General features: G+C 38.8%; 1 protein-coding gene across 6 annotated transcripts in view; it reads left to right on the forward strand.

The window, feature by feature from the left end:
• Znf277 (zinc finger protein 277) overlaps positions 1-24621 on the forward strand; it is a 118819-nt gene that overhangs the window by 90734 nt on the left and 3464 nt on the right. For all 6 annotated transcript variants that reach the window (XM_033756951.1, XM_010643381.3, XM_010643382.3 and 3 more), the window contains 6 exons: positions 3687-3778; positions 11151-11261; positions 12732-12864; positions 19775-19842; positions 21354-21450; positions 23124-23166. In XM_033756951.1, the coding sequence (XP_033612842.1) occupies positions 3687-3778; positions 11151-11261; positions 12732-12864; positions 19775-19842; positions 21354-21450; positions 23124-23166 (544 nt within the window). The remainder of the gene's footprint in view (positions 1-3686; positions 3779-11150; positions 11262-12731; positions 12865-19774; positions 19843-21353; positions 21451-23123; positions 23167-24621) is intronic.

Here is a 24621-nt window from a genome sequence, read left to right on the forward strand (position 1 = left end):
AATTGGGCCCTTGCTTGCACTGATGATAGTAAATTGAGAAAAGTAACACAGGCATAGAGTAACAAATAGTTTAAGTAATTTCTGTTGTAGAAAGATCCCAGAGGTCCAAGGCATAGTAGTATGCAGATGTAGTGTCAGCTCTTTGGAGGCTGAGGCAGAAGGATTATTTGAGGCCAAGAGTTCAAGGCCAGCCTGAGTTATAGTGAGACCCCATTTCTTAAAAAAGGGGGGAGGAGTGGAGACTGGACAAAGTATAGTCTTGAGAAATTAACTTGATAAAAATTATAGTTGTGCAGAACATGCAAGATCAAGGAGAACTTGAATATTCTCAGCACTGTTGGCTGTCAAGGTCAAGGAGAACTTGAATATTCTCAGCACTTTGGCTGTCATTGTGGCTGCAGCAATGTAGACAGCCCAGCTGAGAATCCAGTGTCTTGTTATCACTGTGTGAGTTGCTGCAGAACCAAAGTGTGAAGGAACACCATGGATTTAGCACGTGTAAACCCAGTGTCTTCTTACTGTGTTGCCCTGACTGTCCTGTACTGCCTCTATTGCCTAAGAATAATCAGTTTACCTATTTAGATTGTACAATTCAGGTTCAAGTGATAGAACTTAATTTTGAAAACTCCCCACGGTGAGTGTAATCATTATGTGTTGCAAATGTGCTAATAAAAAATATTTTGAAACCTTAGACAGTTTAGTATCACTCTGGTTTAAAGTCATAAAATCATTTATTATTTGTACCAAATCAAAAATCAAGAAAATGTTAAGATTTTTTTTTTTTTATAAAATTGGAGTTGTATCAGCCAGGCATGGTGGCGCGTGTGTGAGTTGCTGCAGAACCAAAGTGTGAAGGAACACCATGGATTTAGCACGTGTAAACCCAGTGTCTTCTTACTGTGTTGCCCTGACTGTCCTGTACTGCCTCTATTGCCTAAGAATAATCAGTTTACCTATTTAGATTGTACAATTCAGGTTCAAGTGATAGAACTTAATTTTGAAAACTCCCCACGGTGAGTGTAATCATTATGTGTTGCAAATGTGCTAATAAAAAATATTTTGAAACCTTAGACAGTTTAGTATCACTCTGGTTTAAAGTCATAAAATCATTTATTATTTGTACCAAATCAAAAATCAAGAAAATGTTAAGATTTTTTTTTTTTATAAAATTGGAGTTGTATCAGCCAGGCATGGTGGCGCATGCATACCCCCAGCATTCAGGAGGCTAAGGCAGGAGGATCACCACAAGTTCAAGCCCAGCCTGAATTACAAAGCAAAACCCTGTCTCAACAAAGAAAAAGAAAGGGGCCAGGGATTTAGCTCAGTGGTTCGGTGGCCTGCCGTGCAAGCACAAGGACCCGAGTTCAATCCCCGGTACCCCCCCAAAAAAAAGAAAGAAAGAAAAAGAAAAAAAATTAAAGTTGTATCATCATGAGCTTGAGAAATATAAGCTCATGTTTGTTTGTTGTTTTGTTTGGGATTTTGGGTTTGTGGGGGTAGTGGGAATTGAACCCAGGGCCTTCAAAATGGCCTGCATTTTGTTTTTATCTGTCTTTTTGCTGCCATCATAAAACCCTAACCTTTGGGAACTAAAGAGTGTTTTTATATTTGCTGTGTTCCTAAAGCATTGAACCTGGTGTTTCTATTCTGCTTGGCAGAATTCCAATATATTCCATTGCTACAACTTCTAGAGTCTCCAGTAAGCTGCATAGCCCCCAGAAACTCTTCTGTCCAGCCTAACAGAGTCCTGCCTTGTATATGTGTTGCTAATTTAGTATTGGGCCAGATATTAAAAGAATCCCAGTACATGTTTCTTGAGCTCCTTCTTTGTAGCTCTCTCTATAGCTCCCAGTACCACACTTCACCATCCTGAATTCATTTCTCTCTCCCTCTCTCTCTCTCTCTCTCTCTCTCTCTTTCTTCCTAGTGAGGCAGACTATTTCTCTTTATTTGGGTGCAACTTCTCTTTCTCTTAGTTGCAATTTTGAAAATATTCTTCTGCAGAAAATTTTTCTCTCCAGGACCACAGCCCTAAGCTCTTATCTAATACCTGAAAGCATAAAATATACAAAGCAATTGGTTCTATAAGTAGTTTACAATGAAAAGATAAATCTCATGTCTAATTTTCCATCATGGCAGAAAACAGGTTTTATTTAATTGACTTTCATTATGGTAGCTTAATTTTTTTTTCTTGAATGGATTAATCCAGGTGTTTTTTATACATTCCCAGAAATTTTACATAGAATATATATTAACATTCTAGACTCAAGATCATTTTATGCTATTCTAAAGATAATTATAAAATCAGCAGTACATTTTATAAAGTTTGTGTTTTGAATGCCATCTTGTAAAAGAAACTAGAGTAGTATGAAGATGTAATATAAGGACAGCATAAGGACATTTTTTTAATTTAAAAGACTTTTCATTTCCTTTGAGAAGGCAAAATAGACAACACAACCAGAGATAGTTGGTAACAGGCAGCAAGAATTTGTGTGTACAACAACAGTAGACAGCATTTAATGAACCATATACATCTGAATTCTACACAAATTAATAATTATTTAATAATATAAACAGTGCTATGAGATAGGATTCCTTTATAAATGAGACAACTGAGGATTAAAGACACTAAATAAATCATCAGTTATAATTGAGATCTAGATTTCAAATTCAGGTCTCAGTGTTTTACTGAGTTCATAACTTCGTACTGTAGTCAAAAATGAGAATCAAACAAGGGGAAAATATGAGAATCAAGACCTATCATGTAAAGGCACAAGATCCCAATAATGAATGTAATTGTTTTGTATACCTAGATTGTACCAGTAAACTCAATAAAAATTTAAAAAATGAGAATCAAATTGGAACTTGATGAATAAGTAAAGCTCTGTAAGAGTGACAAAGCAAAAAGAAATAAAATTACTTCAAAGTAATGTATAGAACTACCCTGATTAGCACAGCGCATAACCAAAGCATATTTTAAATTACTTGAGTTAAAGCATAACAAGGTAATTGTTCAAGAAAAGTTTTTCTAGCAGCAAAAGAGAAGATGGATATGATAGAAGGATTATAACAGAGCAGCCCTCTAAAAGACTCATTTATAGTGATCCTATAATTGAATAACAACTGGATTCAAGGTGATGGCATGGGAAATGGTGGGGAAAAGTAATATGAAAGATAGTTTGAGTGAAAAGTCATCAAACCTTGATTACAAACTAAACAGATTTAGAGAAAGAAGTTAAAACCACATTTTTATTTAGAGGAAGTTGTAGATCAGAGACAGAAGATAGATGGTATGACCTGTTGACTTGGATTTTCCTACATAGCTATGTAATAAGTATTTTATAGGTATTTAGTGGGATAGACTTATAGTCAAGTATGGAGAAATATGAAATATTAGTAGTTTTCATATACTATTCCCTTTGTGCTTCAATCCCAGCTTTCTCTCTCTCAAGACTACATTTTTTTGTTGTTGTTTTTTTTTGAGACAGGGTCTCACTATGTAGTTGAGACTGACCTGGAACTCACTATGTAGCCCAGGCTGGTCTCGAACTCACAGCGATCCTCCTGCCTCAGCCTCCAGGGTGCTGGGATTACAGGTGTGCACCACCACACCCAGCTAAGACTGTATTTTTTATTCACTGTGTATTTATAAAAGATAATGTCATAAATGTATTTCTACTTTACAGAAAGTAATTCTGGAACAACAGCAGCAAGAGCGCAGCGATACCAATTTTCACGGTGTCTGTATGTTTTGCAATGAGGAATTCCTTGGAAACAGGTTAGCCATTATGCAACTTTAAATTATTATTTTTAATCTGAAAACTCATCAAAACACCCATAACTGTTTATCCTATATAAGTTACATTCTGTGGAGTTAAGGGTTTGCTCCAGATGTCCCCCCAAAGCTTCATGCAGTCACAGGTGGGGCTTTTTCAGAAGTGGCTGTATCTGGAGTATGGTGATGATTAAGGATGGGTGATTACTACATCAGTACCTGATTGGCATCACCCTCATCCTGGTAGCCTGGATACCATATAAGGGACAGGAAGAATTCCTGTCTTCTCCCTTGCTCGCTTGCTTTTGCTGTCTTCCGCTTGCCATGAACTGATTTTCCTGTGCGACGCCCCTCTGCCAAGCCACCCTGCCTTGAAGCTGGCTGATTATAGACTGAAACTCTACAAATTGTGAGCTAAATAAACCTTTCCCCCTTTAACTTTGGGTGACAAGTTTTTGTCTCTGCAGTGAGAGAAAAATTACTAAGACATATGGGTTGGCCCAGCACCTTTTCTATATCATTACTTTTTTTTTAATATGCTTATCATCAAAGATGGACTGCTGCTGCTCTAAGCAGAGCAGGAGACTAAATTCTTAAAATGCCACGAAGAATTTGTTTACTATAAAGCTTTTTAAATTGGCTGACAGGCAAGACTACATGCAACAGACATTTGCAGATGCACTTCTTCATCCTAACTGATTAACTAAATCTTTGGAAGTTTTTAGTTTTTCATTCCTGAGTATTAAAAATGATAGGTACCTAAAAACAGAGAGTTATTCTGTCAGCACCCCCAATCAGGCCAAATCCAGCTGTTGCGCTGCAATTCATTTCTGGCACTGATCACCAACAGTCAGATCATACTCTACAGGTTTAAGGTCTCAGCCCCTAACATTATTATCCCACTTTAGACACCAAACCATAAGTTTAAGGAGTTCCCAGGCTACTTGCTTGAACTTTTGACCAACTGGCTACAAAGTCAGAGGTTCTTACTAGTAACTTTTATTGGTTTGATAAATCACTTGAATGACTCATAGAACTTAGGAACATACTGTGCTTAAAATACAGTTTTATTATAAAGAATACAGAGCTGGAACAGCCAAAAGAAGAGACAGATAGGTCAAGGTAGGGGGAGATCCTGAAGGCAGTTTCTTTGCCCTCCCCCCAAGGTATCAGGAACTAACACCCTCCTGGCACAGAAGTGCATTCACCATCCAGCAATTACATTGAGCTTTGTTGTCAAGTTTGCATTGGGATTTCATTATAGTTGCTGAAGTCGTTGAACTCAGTCTGAGGCCTCTTTTCCCTCTGGAAATCAGGCTGGCTCAAGTTCCAGCATTCAGTGATACTGACTGGACTGGACTTTTATCACCATTTTAGAGTATATTCCTACTTCTTGAAAAGGGCTTGCCAGGAAACTACAGGTTGAGTTACACCAGCAACAGCCCCATCCATCTCATGTTCGTGTTTCTTGATTGCACCAGGTAGCAGTGTTGAGCATTGACCAACATCATCTCCATCTATGTTGGCACAGTGACAAAATTGCCTGACAACCCACCCCTCAAAATGTATCACTGTCACTACCGTACTACAGTGTAAGTAATAACATAGGCCTACATTTTTGTTCTCTCAGCATAGGGACATAAAAAGGGTAGACAGAAGAGGTCGGTAATAACAAAGGTAGAGGAATAAGTGCTTTCCTGCATGGACTCTTTTCCCTTCCTACACACCCTTGAGTGTGACATATAAAAGCTATTTTTGTCAACCCCTTTGTTTCTTTGAATGTAAAGCATATCGTATAGATAGCATGTAGTGCGACCAATTCTGCCTTTTGATTGGAAGTATTTATGTTCAATGTAATCACTAATAAGATTGGATTTGCATCTATCATTTTCTTGTTTGTTTTCTGTTTTTCATCTTTTTCCCTTTCTTCCATTACTGCCATCTTTTGTGTTGAATAGGTATTTTCTAGAGTATGATTTTAATCTCATGTTTCCTTTGTCATGTTTTTGAGCTGTTTTCTTAGTGATTGCCATATTGTCTCCAATTAACATTTAACCTAAAACAACCTAGTCCAGATTAATACCAATTAATATTAATTTCAATAATCTACAAAAACTTTGTTCCAGTGTTACGTTACCCCCCCACCTGTTATCATACAAATTACATCTTTATACATGATAAGTTCACAAACATGTTTTATAATCATTCACTGCTGTATGAAGTTGTCTTTCAAGTATCTCTTGTGTTTAGCCTAAAGGACTTTAGTTTGTCATGTAGCAGAATTGCTGGCAAAGATCTATTTCCATATCTGTTTGTTGATTTTCCCCGTTTTGAGGAATAGTTTTACTGACATTGAATTCTTAGTTGACAGTCTCTCTTTAGGCACTTTGAATCCCACTGTTTTCTTTTTTTTCTGGTACCGGGGATCAAACTCAGGTTCTTGTGCTTGCGAGGCAGGCGGCGGAACCACTGAGCTAAATCCCCAACCCCCCATTACTTTCTTATTTCCATAATTTTTCATGAGAGGTCAGTTGCATTTTTTGTTTTGTTTTGTTTTCTCATTGAGTTTATTGGTGCATTTTAGGTATACAGTACAGTTACATTCATTATTGGAATCTTGTACCTTTACATGACAGGTCTTAGTTCTCATTTTTTCCCCTTGTCCCTGCCCTCCCTTCACCCCCTCCTCTCCTCCCATTTACAGACACTTTATTTCCATTTTTTCATTTTCTCATATTTTTTTCTTTTCCCTCATTACCTTTCCCCTACCCTTCCCACTTTCCATACTTTAGCCCTTTTCTTCCTGTTTCACATGGTCAATTATCTCATTAGGATCTTATGTACTATTACAGTTTTTCACACCAAAGAAACTATTCAGTGTTTACCCAGATGCCTTGTTAAGAATCCCTTCTATATGAATCAGTGTTTTTCACTGTCAAGACTCTGTCTTTGTCTTTGCTGCTCTCTCCCCACCTCTTAGAAATCTGGAATATGTATGTTGGTAGACTTGGTGGTTTCTCAGACTCTGGCATGGTTTGGTTTGGTTTCTTCAGTAGTGGGCATTGAACCCAGAGCCTTTGTACTTAGCTGCATCCCCAGCCCTTCTGCTGTTCTTCATTTTTGAGTCAGATCCTCACTAATTTGCCCAAGCCAGCCTCGGATTCTGCTGTCTCAGCCTTTCCAGAGTGTTGCCCAGCTCAAATCTTTTGAACCTCTCTAGTGAAATTTTCATTTAACTCCATAATGTCTTGTATTTATAATTATATATATATTTTTTTCTGTCTTTTATTATTACTCTGTTTGATAAGATATACTCATACTTTGATTCTTTAGACACGGTTTCCTTTAGCTCTCTGAAAATGTTCATATTAACTGACTTAAATTCATTGTCAGATAAGTCCAACATCTAGACTTCCTCAGGAATAATTTCTGTTGGCTGTTTCTGTTGTCCATGTACGTGAGCCATTCTGTTTTTTTCATATCTTGTAGTTTTTTTGTTGAAAACTCAACTTTTACAATGCACCAAGTCTAAAAAATCAGATTCCTTTTTTGCCTCACCAGGACTTTTGTTGCTATTTGTATGTTAGATGGCTTTTCTAGGCTAATTCTTTTCAACTGTGTTCTTGATCATGTGTGGCCACTGAGGTCTCTACTCAGTTAGTTTAGTCTTAAGCTAATGATCAGATAAAGATTTCCTTTAATGCCTTGAGCCAATATATCTTCTGCTCTTTGTCAAGGGTTTTTTTGTGACTTAGGGCACTTCTTCAACCCTATAACAGTTTACAGCTCCACCTTAGCCTCCACTTTATGACTGGACAGTCTCAGAGTTAGCCAGAAGTGACAGATTAGGGTCTCCTTATGTCTTTCCTAGTTATGCACACAGCCTTGCACATGTGTATGATCTTCTCTGTCACCAAGAATCTGTCAGAACTTTTCAGAAGTTCTCTATAGGTGTCTCATTTGCCCAAACTTCTTGAACATATTTTGCCCAACCTGGTTTTTTTTTTTTTTTTTCCGTTGGCATTGCCTCAGGTAGCTGTGATGTTAAAAAATTGTCACTGATTACTTTTTGTCAAAAGGCCTAGGAATGAAATTTTTCTCAGAGTGAATCATGGCCAATCACATAAAAGCCAACTATGAAATGGAAAGTTTCTCCGTGCCTACAGACAAGTTAAATGGGAAGGACCCCTTAGGAGAGCCTGCCCACTTCTGCTCACCACCCCTCCCACAGCGGCTGTGACACTGCTGGTTTTTAAGGCTGCTGTGCAGCTAACATGGAGGAATGGGGTAGGGGAAATTAAAACACAAACAGAGCTGGGTGTGGTGGCGCACTCCTGCAATCCCAGCACTCGGGAGGCTAAGGCAGGAGGATCGCTGTGAGTTCGAGACCAGCCTGGGCTACATAGTGAGTTCCAGGTCAGTCTCAACTACATAGTGAGACCCTGTCTCAAAAAACGACAATGCAACCAGACTCACCATTCTTAGCACAATTGAATCATTTTTCTTAAATAAATGTTGTTTGGATTGTTGTATACCTCTGGTAAATTTACAGAGTTCTTCAAAATTAGAATTATTTTGACATTTTTCTGCCAGTGTCTGTATTTCTTTTATGGAAGAACATATTTTCAGAGGTCCATACTTCATCATTCCAAAAGTGCTTCTTCCTCAGCTTCTCAAAACTATTTCTGTAGCTTAATCTCATTTGTCCAAATCACATTTGTAGGTTTAAAGGAGACTCTGCAAAATAAAATGTTAAACCAGGGAAAAAATCATTTTGGAGAGAAGTATGTAGGGAAATCTTTATTTCTAAAGCTTAGACGGAAAAAGTACTTGAGAAAAAAAAGTACATGAAATAATATTTTATGTAAAATTTAGTTGAACCCAGACTGTATTAATTATATTCGTAATTATTGCATGCCTTTAAGGACCATTGTGACTGTGAAAAAGATAATTTGAAACTGTTTCTATAAAACTTATAATTTAAAAAAAAACTATGATTAATAATAAAATTAAGTTTATAATGAAGGGCCAGGTGTGGTGATACAGGACTGTAATCCCAGCACTTGGACCTGAGGCAGGAGGATCGCCACAAGTTACAGACCAACCTAAGCTACATAGTGAGTTCAGGGCCATCCTGTACCACAAAGCAAGATCCTCTCTCAAAAACACAACAACAAAGAGTTTATAAAGAAGGTAAAAAGTTGAAATACTGGTTAAAACTGACAAGCAGCCGGGCGTGGTGGCGCACGCCTATAATCCCAGCACTCGGGAGGCTGAGGCCAGAGGATCACTGTGAGTTTGAGACCAGCCTGGGCTACATAGTGAGTTCCAGGTCAGTCTCAACTGCATAGTGAGACCCTGTCTCAAAAACAAAAAGAAAACTGACAAGCATTTCATTTCTTAAAAATGAAAGCTAAATTGACTAGAAACCACTCCCACCTCTGTCAGGGCTATGTGGAAAAGCCTAGTAGGCCCAAAAGGCACTGCAAACTACCCCAAGTACTTTTAGTCCAAGTTATTAGTAATAGCTAAGCAGATAGACACATGTAAGCGTAGATTAGTTAATGGATCTCCTTCATGGTTAAAAAAAAAAAAGTCACTGTTTTTTTAAAGATCGTTGCTACTAAAAACAGTTGGGGGAGCAAGTTAAGTATCTAAATGAGCTAGATAAAATAAACTGTATAATGTGTCACTGTCTGCTCTTATTAGTGGCATCTGTACTTCTCTGCTCCTCAAAACTGTCACCTGTATTTTATGAAGTAAAATTGTGATAAAATCTGACTGAAGATAGATGATTATATGCATATGCTCTTTGGCTATGTGAAAGGTACCTGAATTAAAAGTTCTATGTGGCTTATATACATCGTGGAGTACGATTCATCCATATAGAAGAGTGAAATCCTGTCATTTGCTTCTTTGAGGATGGAGGACGTTGTGTCAAGTGAAAGAAGCCATTCATAGGCAGTCGAGGGCCACATTAACTCATTCATATATGGAGTCTTTAAAAAGTTGATCTCATGGAAGTTGAGCGTAGAACGGTGGTTACCAAAGCTGGGAAAAGTGGAAGTAGGGAAGGCTGAGTTATAGTGAGCAATGAGAAGTTCTGGAGTGCTCTTGCTCAGGAGGGTGACAGAGAATGGCACTGCATTGTGTACTTCAGAAAGCTAAAAAGGCGTTTGGACACTTGCAACCATAAAGAAATTATATGCATTTGAGACATAAATTTAAACTCATTAATCTGAATTAAACATGACACATATGCACATATCCAAATATCACACAGTAGCCCATAAATGGGTAGTTTTATATATTAATTGAAAATCAGTTTGAATTGAGAAAATAAAACCAAAATTTTCCAATTTGCATAAAAGAATAAACAGGCTGTAAGTGGGTTTCCAGGTTATCATAACCTTTCATATAATCAGACCCCATTAACTGTGGGTTCTGAGTCTCCTCCATAGATAAAGCTGAATGTCTACAATTACAGGTCACAGCAAGTCATCTTTCTGGTAGGCGGTTCCCTCTTCTCTTCCCAGTTGAACTAGTCGGGGTTCTCCCAAAGGACAGAATCGGTGGAGTGCACTGTGTGTATGGGGGAAGGGAGGACCAAGAGGAGGGTGGTGAGAGGAATGGACCCATGCAATTACAGAGGCTGAAAAGAGCCACAGCAATGTGAAAGCTAGAGACACTGGGATGCCAGAGCATGGTGCAGTCCGTGTCCAACAGACTCGGAACCAGAGAAGCTGAAGAGTGTAGCTCAGCTCAAGGCCTGACATCCCTGGGGCCACTGGTGTAAGTCCTAGAGTTCTAAGCCCAGAAAGCCTGGAGTTCTGGTATCCACGAACAGGAAGAAGACAGTGTCCCAGCCACAAAAGAGAGAATGAGAGGCCCAGTCTTTTCTGTTTTTGTTCTGTCCGGGCTGATTAGATGGTGCCTTCCCACATTCAGGGTAGATCTTCCTGTTTGCCCACTCAGATTCACACCCTCTCTCCTCTGGAAACAACCGCACAGACATACCCAGAAATAATGCTTTACAAGTTCTGTAGTGTTTCTTCCTCGAGTAAAGTTAACACCTAAAATCAACAGTTATACTCATGATGAACAGGAAAAGCAAAGGAAGACCACTTTATGTAATAAGTTAAAACACCTGATAATCCTACAGGGTATAACTCTCCAGTGTCAGATAATGTAAGACGTTTTAGCTTCTCTTGAAAGCACCGATGTGGTTACACTTTATAAAATGTTACTCTGTCGTAGCTCATGTCAGTGCTTCATGCTTGTGTTGCAGTTAATGTTGTCACATAAATGCAATTCCCAGCCGAATTTGTTCCTAGATGACTTATAAATAATAAAAAGTACTCAAATTTCCTCATAGATCTGTTCTTTTGAACCACATGGCCAGAGAACACGCTTTCAACATTGGATTGCCAGACAACATTGTGAACTGCAGTGAATTTCTCTGTACATTACAGAAGAAACTCGACAAGTAGGTAGTATTCTGTGAAATATAGCCTAAACCTGTTTGAGCCTTGGTCTTTGTTGCACATTTCTAAGAAATTAATAGGAGTAAATAAATAAGTAGAAATTTCTTATTTTTGGTGCTGTAGGAGCTTGCATTTTTTATAACAATCCTCACTTTATCTAGATTATATTGCTTTTACTGTTACTTACATGTTTTAATTAAAGTGCAGTCCAGGTCCAAGCTAAACTCAACATACAGCCCAGGCTAGCCTCAAATTCACGGCGTTCTTCCTGCTTCAGCCTCCCCAGTGCTGGATTACAGGCATGCGCCACCATGGCTGGCTTTTTTTGTGTCAATGTTATGTCAAAGTTAATTACTTTACTTTTTTGTTAAATGACCCTTCATTTTTAAAATAATACCAGATGTGCTTTCTGACAGGATTAGCAATAATGAATATCAATAATCAGCTTACTGATATTTGTTTACTGAAAAAATATATACTTATTTCTCTTCCTAAGAAATAAGAAAGGATGTATAATAGAGATTATATTAAAGAATTGTAAACTGAAGAAGTAGCAGATCGCAGTCATTTGAGAGTTGTTAGATAACAGAGGTTATATCTAACTGTGTTTGCCTCTAGATTACAGACTAGATTAGACTTACTCTTTGTGACTCTGACTCAGGCTGTAAGTTACAGGTAGTATCATGTGTCAAGTTTAGTTAGGAAAACACATTTTGTCAGTAATCTGTTCAATACTGGTAGTTACTACTTTACTCAGAAGTGAATTCCCCCTTGCAAGCACAAGGACCTGAGTTCAATCCCTGGTACAAAAAAAAAAAAAGAAGTGAATTCCCCATCAATAAAAATATTTAATCAGTAGACATATGAAAATACTATTATAATAGCATCTAGCATTTACTTTAATCATATATATTCATATATTCCTCTACATGAGTAAAATATCTACCACACTATAATACATAAATGCTCAGTAAATATATATGAAATCATCATAAAAATTCTCAAAAATGTGTTATCTTTACTTTAGAAATCAAAAAGGAACAACAGAGAAGCAGTCAACTTTTGTTTCACAGCTCAGCTTGCAGAATCTACTACACCATGTACTAATTATTATATGCAATCATGGCTCTTGCTGCTAGTCATCAGTGTAGTTATTTAAAGAATATGTCTGCATTTTCACTTTACAATACATAAGTCTGAGTAAAGCACCAAGATAACGTTTTTCATGTTAGTATCCTTGTCATGGTTTTAACTATTCACCAGGTTGATGAGTTTAGTCAACTGCAAAATAAACTATACCCTGCCTCCCGCAGGACCACGTGAATGAAGAAGCAAGGGGATTCACACAAAGATAGTGCATCCAACTGAGGAGTTTGTTGTGACCTAAAATGAAAAAATGCAAAACTCTGTAAAGGATTCTCATAGCAGTTATCCAAGAGACTTGTTTAACAGCATCTCTGTATTTCTTTTAGTTTACAATGCCTGTACTGTGAGAAGACCTTCAGGGATAAAAACACACTTAAAGATCACATGAGAAAAAAACAGCATCGCAGAATCAATCCAAAGAACAAAGAATATGACCGATTTTATGTCATTAATTATTTGGTAAGCTTTCTTCTCGTTATTTAAATTTGACTGCAGGGCCAGGAATTTAGTTCAGTGGTACCATATCTGCCTCACAAGTGCAAGGTCCTGAGTTCGATCTCCAGCGCCAAAAAAATAATAATAATAATAATAAATAAATTTGACTACCATACTGCAGTCTCCCTAACGGCCAACTGTGGTAGACTAAGCTGCTAGCCTGTCCTAAGTAAAAACCAAACAGCTTCCCCGCTGATCACCCCATCAACACAGTTGTGTCGTTACCCATGACAACGGGTTTACGTAAAGAAGTGATCTAGGTCATTACCCTGTAACATTGTGTTATACTATTGTTACATTCTCCTCCCAAAGTTTATGGTTAACTATTTCCTCTTACAATTTTGCGGTTTTTGCCTTTATAAACTGCCTGTATCTGCAAATAAATGAGACCTTGACAACTCTTTGCTTGGTCTCCTTCTTTCCGCGCCCCTCTTGTCTCATTTCCAGGTACTTCCCCTTCTCGAGCTCCGCCAATTACTGACCCCGCGGGCCGGGGCAGCCAGCTGGTGTTTGAATAACAAATTAGTAAAAAGTTAAAATGTAACTGAGGGGTAATATCAACCAGCAGTTGTCAGTAGCTTACAAAACATTTGATTTACAAAAATGATTTGATTTGTCTTTGACTTGGCAAGTGCTCACGTGGTATATCACTAGAGCTCAGTGATTGTGACCCAAAAAAATGCAACATTTGGGTATACAGACTCCATCTCCACTAATGGTATTATCTGGTAACCTAAAGCTGGAGACTTCTTTATTCTGTTCAAAAAATGTTTCTGAGCACTGGATACGCTAGGTGCTATGCAGGACAACTCTTTAAAGGTAATTTTCTCACCTCCCCTCTTCTGCCCACTAAGATACATGCACGCACACAAAGTGCATCTTCATTCTCTGGGCCAACTGATTTTGAAGGGGAGTTTCAGAGAAACCAAGCCGCATTGCTATGCAAGAAACTTTGATTTGTTTGGCCAATAGGGTAGATTACCCACATTACTGTGCCAAGGAGTTCCTATGGAAAGCTGTCCTTGCCCAGAAATCTTCAGTACTATTTGTTGGCCTGTGTAGGTTACAGTTTGGCGAGGAGTGGTATTCAGTTGGAGACAGATGTCACTTTGGGGGATAGTTAGAAATATGGGAGGAGATCTCAGATTGACACGACGACTGGAAAGGGCAACAAGTCCTGCCCTCCGTCCACTGACTTTTTAATTCCGTGTAACAAAGGAAGAGAACTACTCAGAGAAAGGGGTTGAATAATTCTTGGGAGGAGAAGAATGGGAAGAAAGCTGAGGAGTTTTGTTCTTGACTGGTACTTCCTTAACCAGTAGAAACTGTTTATTTTTCCTCTCGATATGAATGAATTAAGAAGGCTAATTGAATATAATCAGCCATTTTATCTTTGGGTAGCAATAAGCATATCCTGAGTTATGTTGGAAATTTCCTTATGGGGTAGAATTTTTGTCTAACTAATCCTTACAGTGTTAGACTGATTTCCCCTTGAGAAGTGCATTGAGCATGTGTGTGAAGATTGACTCGGGAGGTTACCATGGTTTGCTACAAACATTTTACAGCCAGCTAAAGGCAGTGCCACTCTCCGCACTGAGTCCTTCACTCCTCCCTTGAAATCACTGCCGTTACTTCCCACAACAAATACTGCCTTAGGGCCCAGTCCAGTCCCTAGGGAGTGGACTTCAGAGTTAGCACTAAGAAATACTCAGCTGCTGCAGGCAGTTTCTGTGCGGGCAATTTCATGGTTCTTCCTCCCAGGGCTCTTTTACACTAATATTCACGAGTTGGGTCTCAGCAGAGCGTTGTGTAGCTGGAGGAGCTTACCTTTTAGGGGAAACTTCAAAGCGTCTGCACACTCATCTGCTGGCATTTTTAGAGAAGTGTGACTGTCAAAACCAAAATCATTTTCCAGTGCCAGCTGTCCTTACGACACTGGATTTTACTGGCCACACAATCTAGATTGGCCGTAGTAACCACAGCTAAAAAACATGGAAAGGTTTTAATAAATATTAAATAATTAAATCACAGCTTCAGGATAACTTTGACACATGCATTTTTTTAATAACAGCTATTAGAGCACTTACTGTGGCCCTTAAGTACTCACATTGAATCATTTATTCTTACTCATATCCCTATGACGCAGCTATTATTATTGAGTTTGGGCTTTTTTGGTTTTGGTTTTTTGTTTTGGTTTTTGCTTGTTTGGTTTTTTTTGAGACGGAGTCTTGCTGTAGTTCAGGCTGGCCTCAAACTCCCGTCCGTCCTCCTGCCTCAGCCTCCCAAATGCCAGGATTATTGGTATGCACCACCACATCCAGCTGACACAGATATTTTTATTAAGCCTTTTCTTTTTTCTTTTGGTACTAGTAATTGAACTCAGAGACTTGTGCTTGCCAGACAGACACTATTAAGCCTATTTCATAGAACAGAAGTCTGAGGCTCTGAGAAATTAAAAATTTTCCTAGAGTCACACACAGCAAGTTATTCTCTATATCAATTTCTCTCATTTTTATAATTGAGATAAATACTAGTACCTACATTTCATTCTTTGGGTTGAGTTTTTAGTCAAGTAGTCATAATGATTTCATAATAATCTATTCACCCTCCCTTGCTCATTCTTTTTTGTAGCTAGAAAGTGAGCCAACATCAAATTGAAGCTAACTTTAATCTGCACTTTAGGAGCCTTCTTAGTCCTGTGTGCTCCCTGCTGAGGAAAACAGCCAATAAGTGTAAGAATGACAGGAGTGGGGCCTGCAGTGTGTTAGGATGCCTTAGCATCATGAAAATGATACAGTGCCTTTGAAAAGAGCTAGAGAAGCCATTGGTGTCTAAAATGTTTAGTATCCCGAACTAGAGGAGTGCACACCAGAGATACCAACCTTAATAGCACTGAAGGAATATTTTAAAGAATATTGTTGTAAGGCAGGTGTGGTGGTTCATGCCCATAATCCCAGAACTCTGGGAGGCTGAGGCAGGAGCATCCCAGCCTGGGCAACTTAGTGACTTAGCAAGACCCTATCTCAAAAACAAAAACAATTTAAAAAGGGCTAGGAATGTAACTCAGTGTGTTACAGTCCCCACTACCACACACACACACACACACACATACACAAAAGAATATTATGGTAAGCAAAAAGTGTGATGATACATAGAATGTATATAAGACTTCCAAGAAGTAGTAATATATAAAGAAAAATGAGGGCCAACAATTTACAGCATGGTTTTGGTTTCACTTTAGACTCCATTAACAAAGAATATTCAGCATGAAGAATGAAGCCAATGCTATGAAGATAAATTCCTCTAAATTTTTATTTAAGCAATGATAAGGGAGGCTTACTATTTAAATTAAATTTAAGAAGAGAACGAAAGATGCCCAGGTGATACTCGTCTGAAGAGAAAGCTGGCGTGCATGAGTGTTGGGGGAAGACAGCCGTGTTAGTGGTCAGTGTCTGTGCACCCGCTTCTGGGGCTTCATACATTCAGCGTACATATGAGTGCTGCCAGGGCCCGATGAGAAACAGAAAGGAGGATCCTGCGGATATTATACCTGACTGGATCTCCTGTCTCAGATTCAGAGGTTGGAATGGGAGAGATGTGGAAGCCCGTTCACAGGGACCCCTGGAAATGGTGTGCGCAGTCAGTGTTCGTCCTCTCGTGCAGTGTAGGGTGTGGTAGTTGAGCCATCCACCCACAGGACTCCTCACCTCATTCAAACACTGGACTCCAGCGCAGCAGTGATGGGCGCATCCCGGATGTGCTGCTAAGGTCACGCCGCAGCCGTGCAGGTCTGGAGTCAGGCACAAAGGCCACCCAGCAAATTGACAGGTTCCTTTTTCTTCTTAAGTGAGGTAATTCCCTATGTTTAATAATTCCTATCAGTGCCTCAACAATAGACTTGCGAATACAGTTAAGGCCCTTTCGATTGTCTACTTCAAGTTCTTGCTTTGTTTTCCACAAACTCAGAAGGGTTCGGTAGCTGGTGGGTTAGGGGCGAGGTACCAGTCAGATGCCCCTGCCTACTGCTTAACATCACAGGGGCTTCTAATGCTTATGTTTCAAGCCCTCAGTTTTTTCTACATGGAATTATTTTTGCCATGGCTTTATCATTTGACTTAAATTTTTTTGCTTTTAACATATATGAAACCATTTAGAACAAATGTAGACTCTTGACCTATTAATCATAGTTTTTAAATAATTTAAATTTGATTACATTTAAGATGCTTCTCTGTCTCCATTTCTAATGGGTTTATTTTGTATGCACATGTAAATGTTTATTAGAGGAGAGGGGTCCTGGTTGAAGGGGACCTTTTCTTTTCCCGTTTTTCTCCACTCTCTCATTGCTCATAAACCATCTGATGCAGGGGTTTGAGGGGGTGTTTGGAACATATTTACTGGCATTCCTTCCAAACTTTGTTTTTCTTGCATTCTTTGCCTTCCTAACATGATTCATTAGTAGCAAAGCATCTTAATTAGAAAGTTATATGCTTGGGTTTTGGTTTTTGGGTTTTTTTCACTCTTTGAGTCCTGTTCCTGTAATAAATCATATATTTTTCACTATACCAAAGCAGAGCACTTCAGAAAAGTGTAGCCCACTGTCACATGGAAATTGCTTATTTCCTAATGTATTAATAATGAACATAGAATTTCATAATCCTCTGAAGTTTGACAAATCATTAAATTATATAGTACCTAAATACATTTCTGTATGGTATACTGAATATTGAGGAAGTTGCAAAATTATGATTTCAGTTTTGGAGTTTGATAGTTAAAGATATTTTTGTTGTTCCTTTTGGCTCAAAACATTTATTGGTAAGCATCATTTGCCCCCATCATTCAGAATCATAGATGGTCATCCTTGAACCATATATTGTAGCAATAAAAGCAAGACCATGAGTCTTAGTCCAGAGAGACCAAATAAGGCATGAAAGATTTAAATCAGTGCCAAAACTTGTTGACAGGGCACTGTCAACAGTGTTGAAGCCCTTCTTGATGTCCTGTAATGAGGTTCAGACACTTCATCATGACTCTGGGAAGTACATTGTAGAGTCCAAGCTAACTATCTCTAATCACATTATGGTACATGTCTGTGCCACTGAGTTTATGCTTCAGCTAGTTGATGGATAATGACAGCTTCAAAACCTGTCATTAAGTTCATGAATGATAGATTATCTTTTTCCCCTAAATCATAATAACACTCATAGTTCTTTGTTTTTAGCTAAATTAATACCTTTGAGAAAAATGTCCATAATGGACCAACTTTGGGCTGTGTTTTCCTAAAAGAAGGATACTGAATAATAAGTATGGCTGTGCTTAAAGCAGATTGGGCTGGCGTGACCCTTTCTGTGAGCTACTTGAAAAGATGACCATCAGTATTCCTGCATCTCTCTTTGGTACACTGCTTATGCATGGCATCTTTGGAAGATTGGGGAAAGAGAAAGGATAGGGGAAAAAGAGATGGAGAAACAGAAAAGAAAAATGGTTTGGCCAGAAGAAATCTTTCTTCATCTCTCCATAATTTTTGCTGAAATTTTGACTACTCGCCAGTCATAGTCTCAAAACCTTAGAACTTTTCCACTAAATGTAAGGAATAAAAGGGATTTGGAAAGATATTTGAGTACCTGTTCATTTAATTGCCTTATAAACTCCTTTTGAGCTAAGGCTACACTAACCTTAAATTTTTAGTTTTTTGAGGGTTTTTGTTGTTGCTGTTGTTGTTGTTGTTGTCGTTGTTATTTAACTCAAAGAATATGTTCTAGTACCCAGTATGTGCCAGAGTCTAAAAAATATAAACATGAGCAAGGGCCGCACTTGCTGGGCATCCTAGTAGGAGCATGAATAGCAAAGAAGAAAATAAATATACACGATGATCCATGATTTCAAGAACACTGAAACAAGTTAGAGGAACAGAAACTAACTTGGAAGAGGAATGTCGTATTAGGCAGGGTATTGGGAGGGAGGCTAAAGCCGTAATCTTATGCAGAGACCAGAATGACTGAGCAGGAAGGCGCAGGCACATGGGAGAGCCAGTGTCAGGCGTAGGATACTGCAGATGTGAAAGTAGCTGGGTGGAAGTGAGCATGACGTGTTCAAGGTGCAGCAAAAAGAGCAGTCTGGTGGGTACAAATTGAGGAAGAGGAAAAGAGTGGAAAATAAAGTGGAGAGAGCCAGGAAAGGGCATGGAGGCCTTGCAAGCCATGGAAAGGACTCAGTTTTGTTTGAAAGTGTGAGGGAAAGCCATGAGAGAATTTCTGCATACAGGGGTGTCCTTCAGAAAGCTCCTTTTGACTGCTGGCTAGGAAATAGATTATAGGAGAGCAGGGTAGAAGCAGTGCATTTAGGCAGTTGTTTCAGGGATATTCAGTCAAGAGATGCTATTAGGTTTTTTTAAAAGATCCAAAGAGATTCTGGTAATGTATCCAGTATTCACAAACACTAATTTAAATTTAAGAGAAAAGAACTTGGCTGGAATGATACTGTTGCTTCTTCAAAAAGAAAAATATAGAGCCGGGGATTTAGCTCATTGGTACCGCCGCCTGCCTCACAAGTGAAGGTCCTGAGTACGATCTTTGGTACCAAAAAAGAAAAATATACAAGGCCAAGGATCTAACTTAGTGGTACCGCCACCTGCCTTGCAAGCGCAAGGTCCTGAGTTCCATCCCCAGTACCAAAAAAAGAAAAATATACCAAAAGCATCTTAAGATATAGCCATCCTTCTCACTGAAGTGCAGTTTTCAGTATATCCTGCTTGCATTGTCTCAAAGCCATTTGAGTGGGATTGTGGTTGGTTTGGTTTGGTTTTAAATTTTTTATCTCTTTTCTCTCTTTCATCCTGCTTCTCAATCTCTCTAATCCTTCTCTTTTTCCTTTAAAGGAACTTGGAAAATCATGGGAAGAAGTTCAGTTGGAAGATGATCAGGAGTTGCTCGACCATCCGGAGGAGTAGGTTTCGTTATTGTTGCTAATTACAGCATTTCAATAAGGAGAAGAAAATCAGTTTGATCTAAAGTCATTGGAAAAAGAAAAGAAAATCTCTCTGAGCCATACATCCTTTTCAAGTCATATGGCAGGAACTTGAATTCAAAATAATTTTCATGTAATAATCATTAATGATACTGTTACTCCGACTAAATTAAAGCTATTAAATGAACACACCAATAATACCTAATTCAGAAAAAATATACTCTGAATGCTTTGTTTACTCAGTGCGTCCCCAGACCCTGAAATGGTGTGATCTTTGCATTGTCATTGGAATAGAGAATATAACAGAAATGAAGTTAGTTCTTTCTTTAGCTCACTGATGACTAATGTAAAACATTCACAGCTTCTTTGCTTAAAATTATAAACCTATGAAATATTCTTTTCAACATGAGAGGATTCCCAATTAGTCATTGTCTTTTATTCACAGCTATTCAGCATTTTTCTCTTCTAGGATTTTGGATTTATATTACTTTAATAGTGCAGTAGGGACGGGGATTTAGCTCAGTGGTGCTGCCATCTGCCTCACAAGCACAAAGTCCTGAGTTCAATCTCTGGTACCCACCCCCAAAAAGTGAAGTTAATCCAAAATTGAAGTTTCCATTTGCTGAATTTCCCTGGTGCAGAAAGATTCAGACAAGGAGTCCTCTAGACTAAAATTTGAAACATTATTTCCCATTAGGAAGTACTAGTTGTAACCCAACCAATTACACATAGTAATGGTCCTGATCTGGATCAGAAGGGCTGGTGACTTCCTCAGGGCGGAAAGTATTCAGTGTTTCCTCATGTGGAAGCCCAGGTGTAGACTGAGCTAGTTTGATCAAAGGCACAGCAGTGGTGATGTCTGAACTTGCCCTGAGAAACGTGCCCCTGTTTGGGTTTGAATGGGTAGCTCCTTGTCTTCCCTACTGGCATTTTTCCTGGTTTGGGAAGTTGGAAACTTTTTTTTTTTTTTTTTAATAAATGCATGAAAATGCTAACGGGAATCCTTTATTCTTGTTTCCTCTGTTGACCACCAGATGTAACACTTGCCCCATTCCATATTTCCCTCATGAGGGATATACACTTTTCCTTTAACATACACTAGTCGTTGTGCAGAAATCAACTGCCTTGTCCTCACAGAATGTATACTTACTGACTGGTTAATGAGAAAGTGTTACATCTCTTGATATGTCTGCTTTACAAATGAAACCTAGTTGCTCAAGGAAACAGCGCTGATTTGATAATGAAATAATGGCTCAGAAGGATAAATATGAGACAATGCAGCAGCACCTGTTTACTATTTATATTAATTTCAGTGCAACTTTGAATTTCAAAAGCTGTATCAGAAAGTCATAACATGATGTGACAGTCTTTACCAGAATGTCAGAGTTGAAAGAGATCAGCAGTGTTTCCTAAAGAAGAAGGAATACCAAGTCACTTTAGTACACTTTGTTAATGAAAGCAATCTCCTTGTTTTCTGTTTTTTTAACCAGTGACTGGTCTGATTGGGAAGAACACCCTGCCTCTGCTGTCTGTCTCTTCTGTGAAAAGCAAGCAGAAACATTTGAGAAACTCTGTGTTCACATGGAGGTGAGGTACTTCTGTTCATGTTCATTTTGTTTTATCCTGACAGGAGAAAGCTAATAATACTGGCACCTTTGTTGGTTTATACTTTCTTTTGTCAATCATGATCCCATGCCTAAGAGTGTGTTAGGCAAAACAGAAGAAATAGAGTATGTCCATCAGGGAGAACCAGAGCTGAGAGCATCACGTAGCATGATGGACTGGGTGAACTGTCAGTGTGGGATCACACAGACCACATGCTCGTCTGCCCGTGAGATGCTTTACAAGATCATTCTAGTTCAGAAGTACAGATCTGTAGTCACGATGTGACAGGGCTGAGTCTTTTTCCAGTGCTGCATGTTCTGGTGACCAGAAGAGCAGCAAGGGAGGTTATCGCCATTCACAAAGCCCTTGGGGAAAGAGGAGGAGGGTGGGGAATGGACAGTGTCTAAGGTGTGTTTCTACAGCCTCTTCAGTACCAGCACTGGGGCAAAAGAAATTTAAGAACATTGCTGGTTCACTTTTCCTTGTGGTGCCCTTTTTATATTGCAGTGAAGCTTAAAGCTAGAAGTTCTAAACCTTTATTCTCCCCATGTACTGGGGAGATGCATACTCCCTCTATCTCTGATCTTCAGCTATGCGCTGGGGAGGGGAAGGGCAGCACCTAATAACCCATGACAGAATCACAGCTTGGGAGCCAAGGGTTAGGGGAATAGAAAATATTTCTGGATAAATTTTATCTTTGCCCCCTCCTTTCCTCAGCTCCCCCTGTTACTCGTGGACTGAGCTGCACTTTCACCCACCCACCTTCACTGCTCTTCACTCAAAGACACCGCTCTTAGTTGGGTAAAATAAGAACCTGGAAGGTGTTGGCAGTCCATGGGTATTTACTCTTATGAAAGCAGAAAATCTGTTTCTCTGAAACAAGTTACCACTGATACATGTGTATAGTTTCAGGGTTCTGTGTTCAAATTAAATTCGTAATATCCTAATGCCTCTGAATCGAAAAGAAACCTAGTACCTAAATGCTGTGTAGCAATTACCCTTTCATCATGTTTAATAGGTGTCTTTAACCTCTCGTCAGTCACTTTCAATGACAGTACAAGACCATCACAAATTCCTGATGGTCCTACATAGGGCAGTGCTACGCTTACGCTAAAAGCCGCCATGGTGAATTGGATGATCTTTATCTTCTGTGAGCTTATAAGTTAAAACATTTACCCAGGCCGACAGTTGAAAGAAGGAAACAGAATAAAGTCTCTGCATTGTGAAAATTGAAAGCAGGTTTTTGAAAAGATGGGACTGAAGAGAAACATTCAAATTTAAGCAGTATATTTGACAGCATAAAGTGAAAATTGGAATGTGTAAAATTACCTGTCTGCTTGTGAAGCAGAGCCTATGTCCATAATTCCAGTGCAGATGTCCAGCACAGTAGAACTACATCCCTACACACTTTATCAGACTATTGCTATAAGCTGTGAACAATTAAAGTGTTTTAAGTGAGTGACATGACTTGTTTGGACTGTGTGTTAGAAAGCAGTTGAATGTGGAAGGAAGTAGAAGACATCAAAAGCAGAAGATAATGAACTCAGACTGGGTTTCCAATGTACTCAAATTCCTCTGAATAAACTGTTTATAACTTTAGCCTGAAAGATTAAATAATCCATATGCTTACAGATATTTATTCCTTTTTTTTATAGGATGCACATGAATTTGATCTCCTAAAAATAAAATCAGAACTTGGTATGTTTAATTGAGAAGTTGTTTCCATGATGCTGCATTTTTTATCAACTGCTCTGAAAATGATGCCTGTGTTCGATAGCTGTGATTAGAGAAGACATAGCCAAAATGCGTCTCTATACAGATGGTCTAAACAGAACCCTCTGAAGCAATGATTCTCAACCATTTGAACTGATATATTCAAATATGGCTTCTTCTTTTTTTTTACATAGTCCTCTCTTCCACTTCCATATGAACATGAGTACTTTAAATAAAATACAAGCTATGTTAGTGCCTCTCTGAAGGAGGTTAACACTAAGAATAGGTTCTTTTTTTCAGCCTTGACTTCATATTTCAACCCCAGTTCTTCTAGGCTATATCACATTGGGCCTAAGGTCTGGAAAATACATAGGGAGTGAATAGTCTATAAAACACCTACTACACTGCTTGACAATGTAACTAGCATTATTTATTGTAGATGTGCCAAGCTGAATCATTCTCAGCATCACCACCATGTAAGAGTCGGGGACCTTGAGGGCCGGGATTTAGCTCAGCAGTTCTGCTGCCTGCCTCGCAAGCGCAAGGACCTGAGTTCAATCTCTGGTACCAAAAACAAACAAACGAGTCAGGGACCTTTAGAGAAGGTGCTAACTTCCTTATAAATCTAAGATAATAATTTTTTTAAAGCTTCTCATGTTTCAGGTCAGTTACTAGTTTCTAAGTCTCTTGGATGTATTATTTTGCTGTGCTGCTGTTACAGTCGTGCACGTATAGGTTGTATATGTAATTAGCTTAGTAGTCAAGAATATGGGTTCTAGAACCAGTAGCCTGATGTCAAATCCTAGCCCTCTCATTTATTAGCTGTGAATCTTTGGACAGTTTCCAAATATCTAATGAGGATATGAAAATGCTGACTATGTGATAGGGCTTTGGAACTTTTAAGTATTTTAATATGTGTGTATTTATCAGCTTTTGCATTGTTGGACACAGTACCATAACTTAAAGGAGGAGAGGTATAATTTGGCCCATATCTAACAGGATTCAGTCCACGGACAACTGATTCCAAGCCAGAGACAACATGGTAGAAGGATGCGATGGAGCAAAGATGCTTAGTTCATGGCAGCTGAGAACTAGAGCAGGGGAACAGTACCAGAGAGGAAGAGGTGAGGGACCAGATATAGCACCAAGGTCATGCCTTTATGACACACCTAGACAGCCCTAGAAATCTGCTCAAACAATTCCCTCAGAAGATCCATCGCCATTGAAGTTGACAGAGTCACATTTAACCACCCAGTTGATACTGTGTTTCAGTTGATACTAAAACACATCTTAAACTATATTTAATCTGCAGAGAAACACAAGGGCCTCACTCATGCTACATAAGTACTCAACCATTGAACTAAATCCCCAGGATTTTTGGTTGTTATTGCAGGTTGAACCCAGGACCTTGGCAGTGAGCTAGATTTTTAGGCGCTCTTT

This window comes from Fukomys damarensis, unplaced genomic scaffold (genome assembly GCF_012274545.1).
Source record: "Fukomys damarensis isolate Sample0158 unplaced genomic scaffold, DMR_v1.0_HiC HiC_scaffold_4, whole genome shotgun sequence".
Taxonomy (NCBI): Eukaryota; Metazoa; Chordata; class Mammalia; order Rodentia; family Bathyergidae; genus Fukomys; species Fukomys damarensis.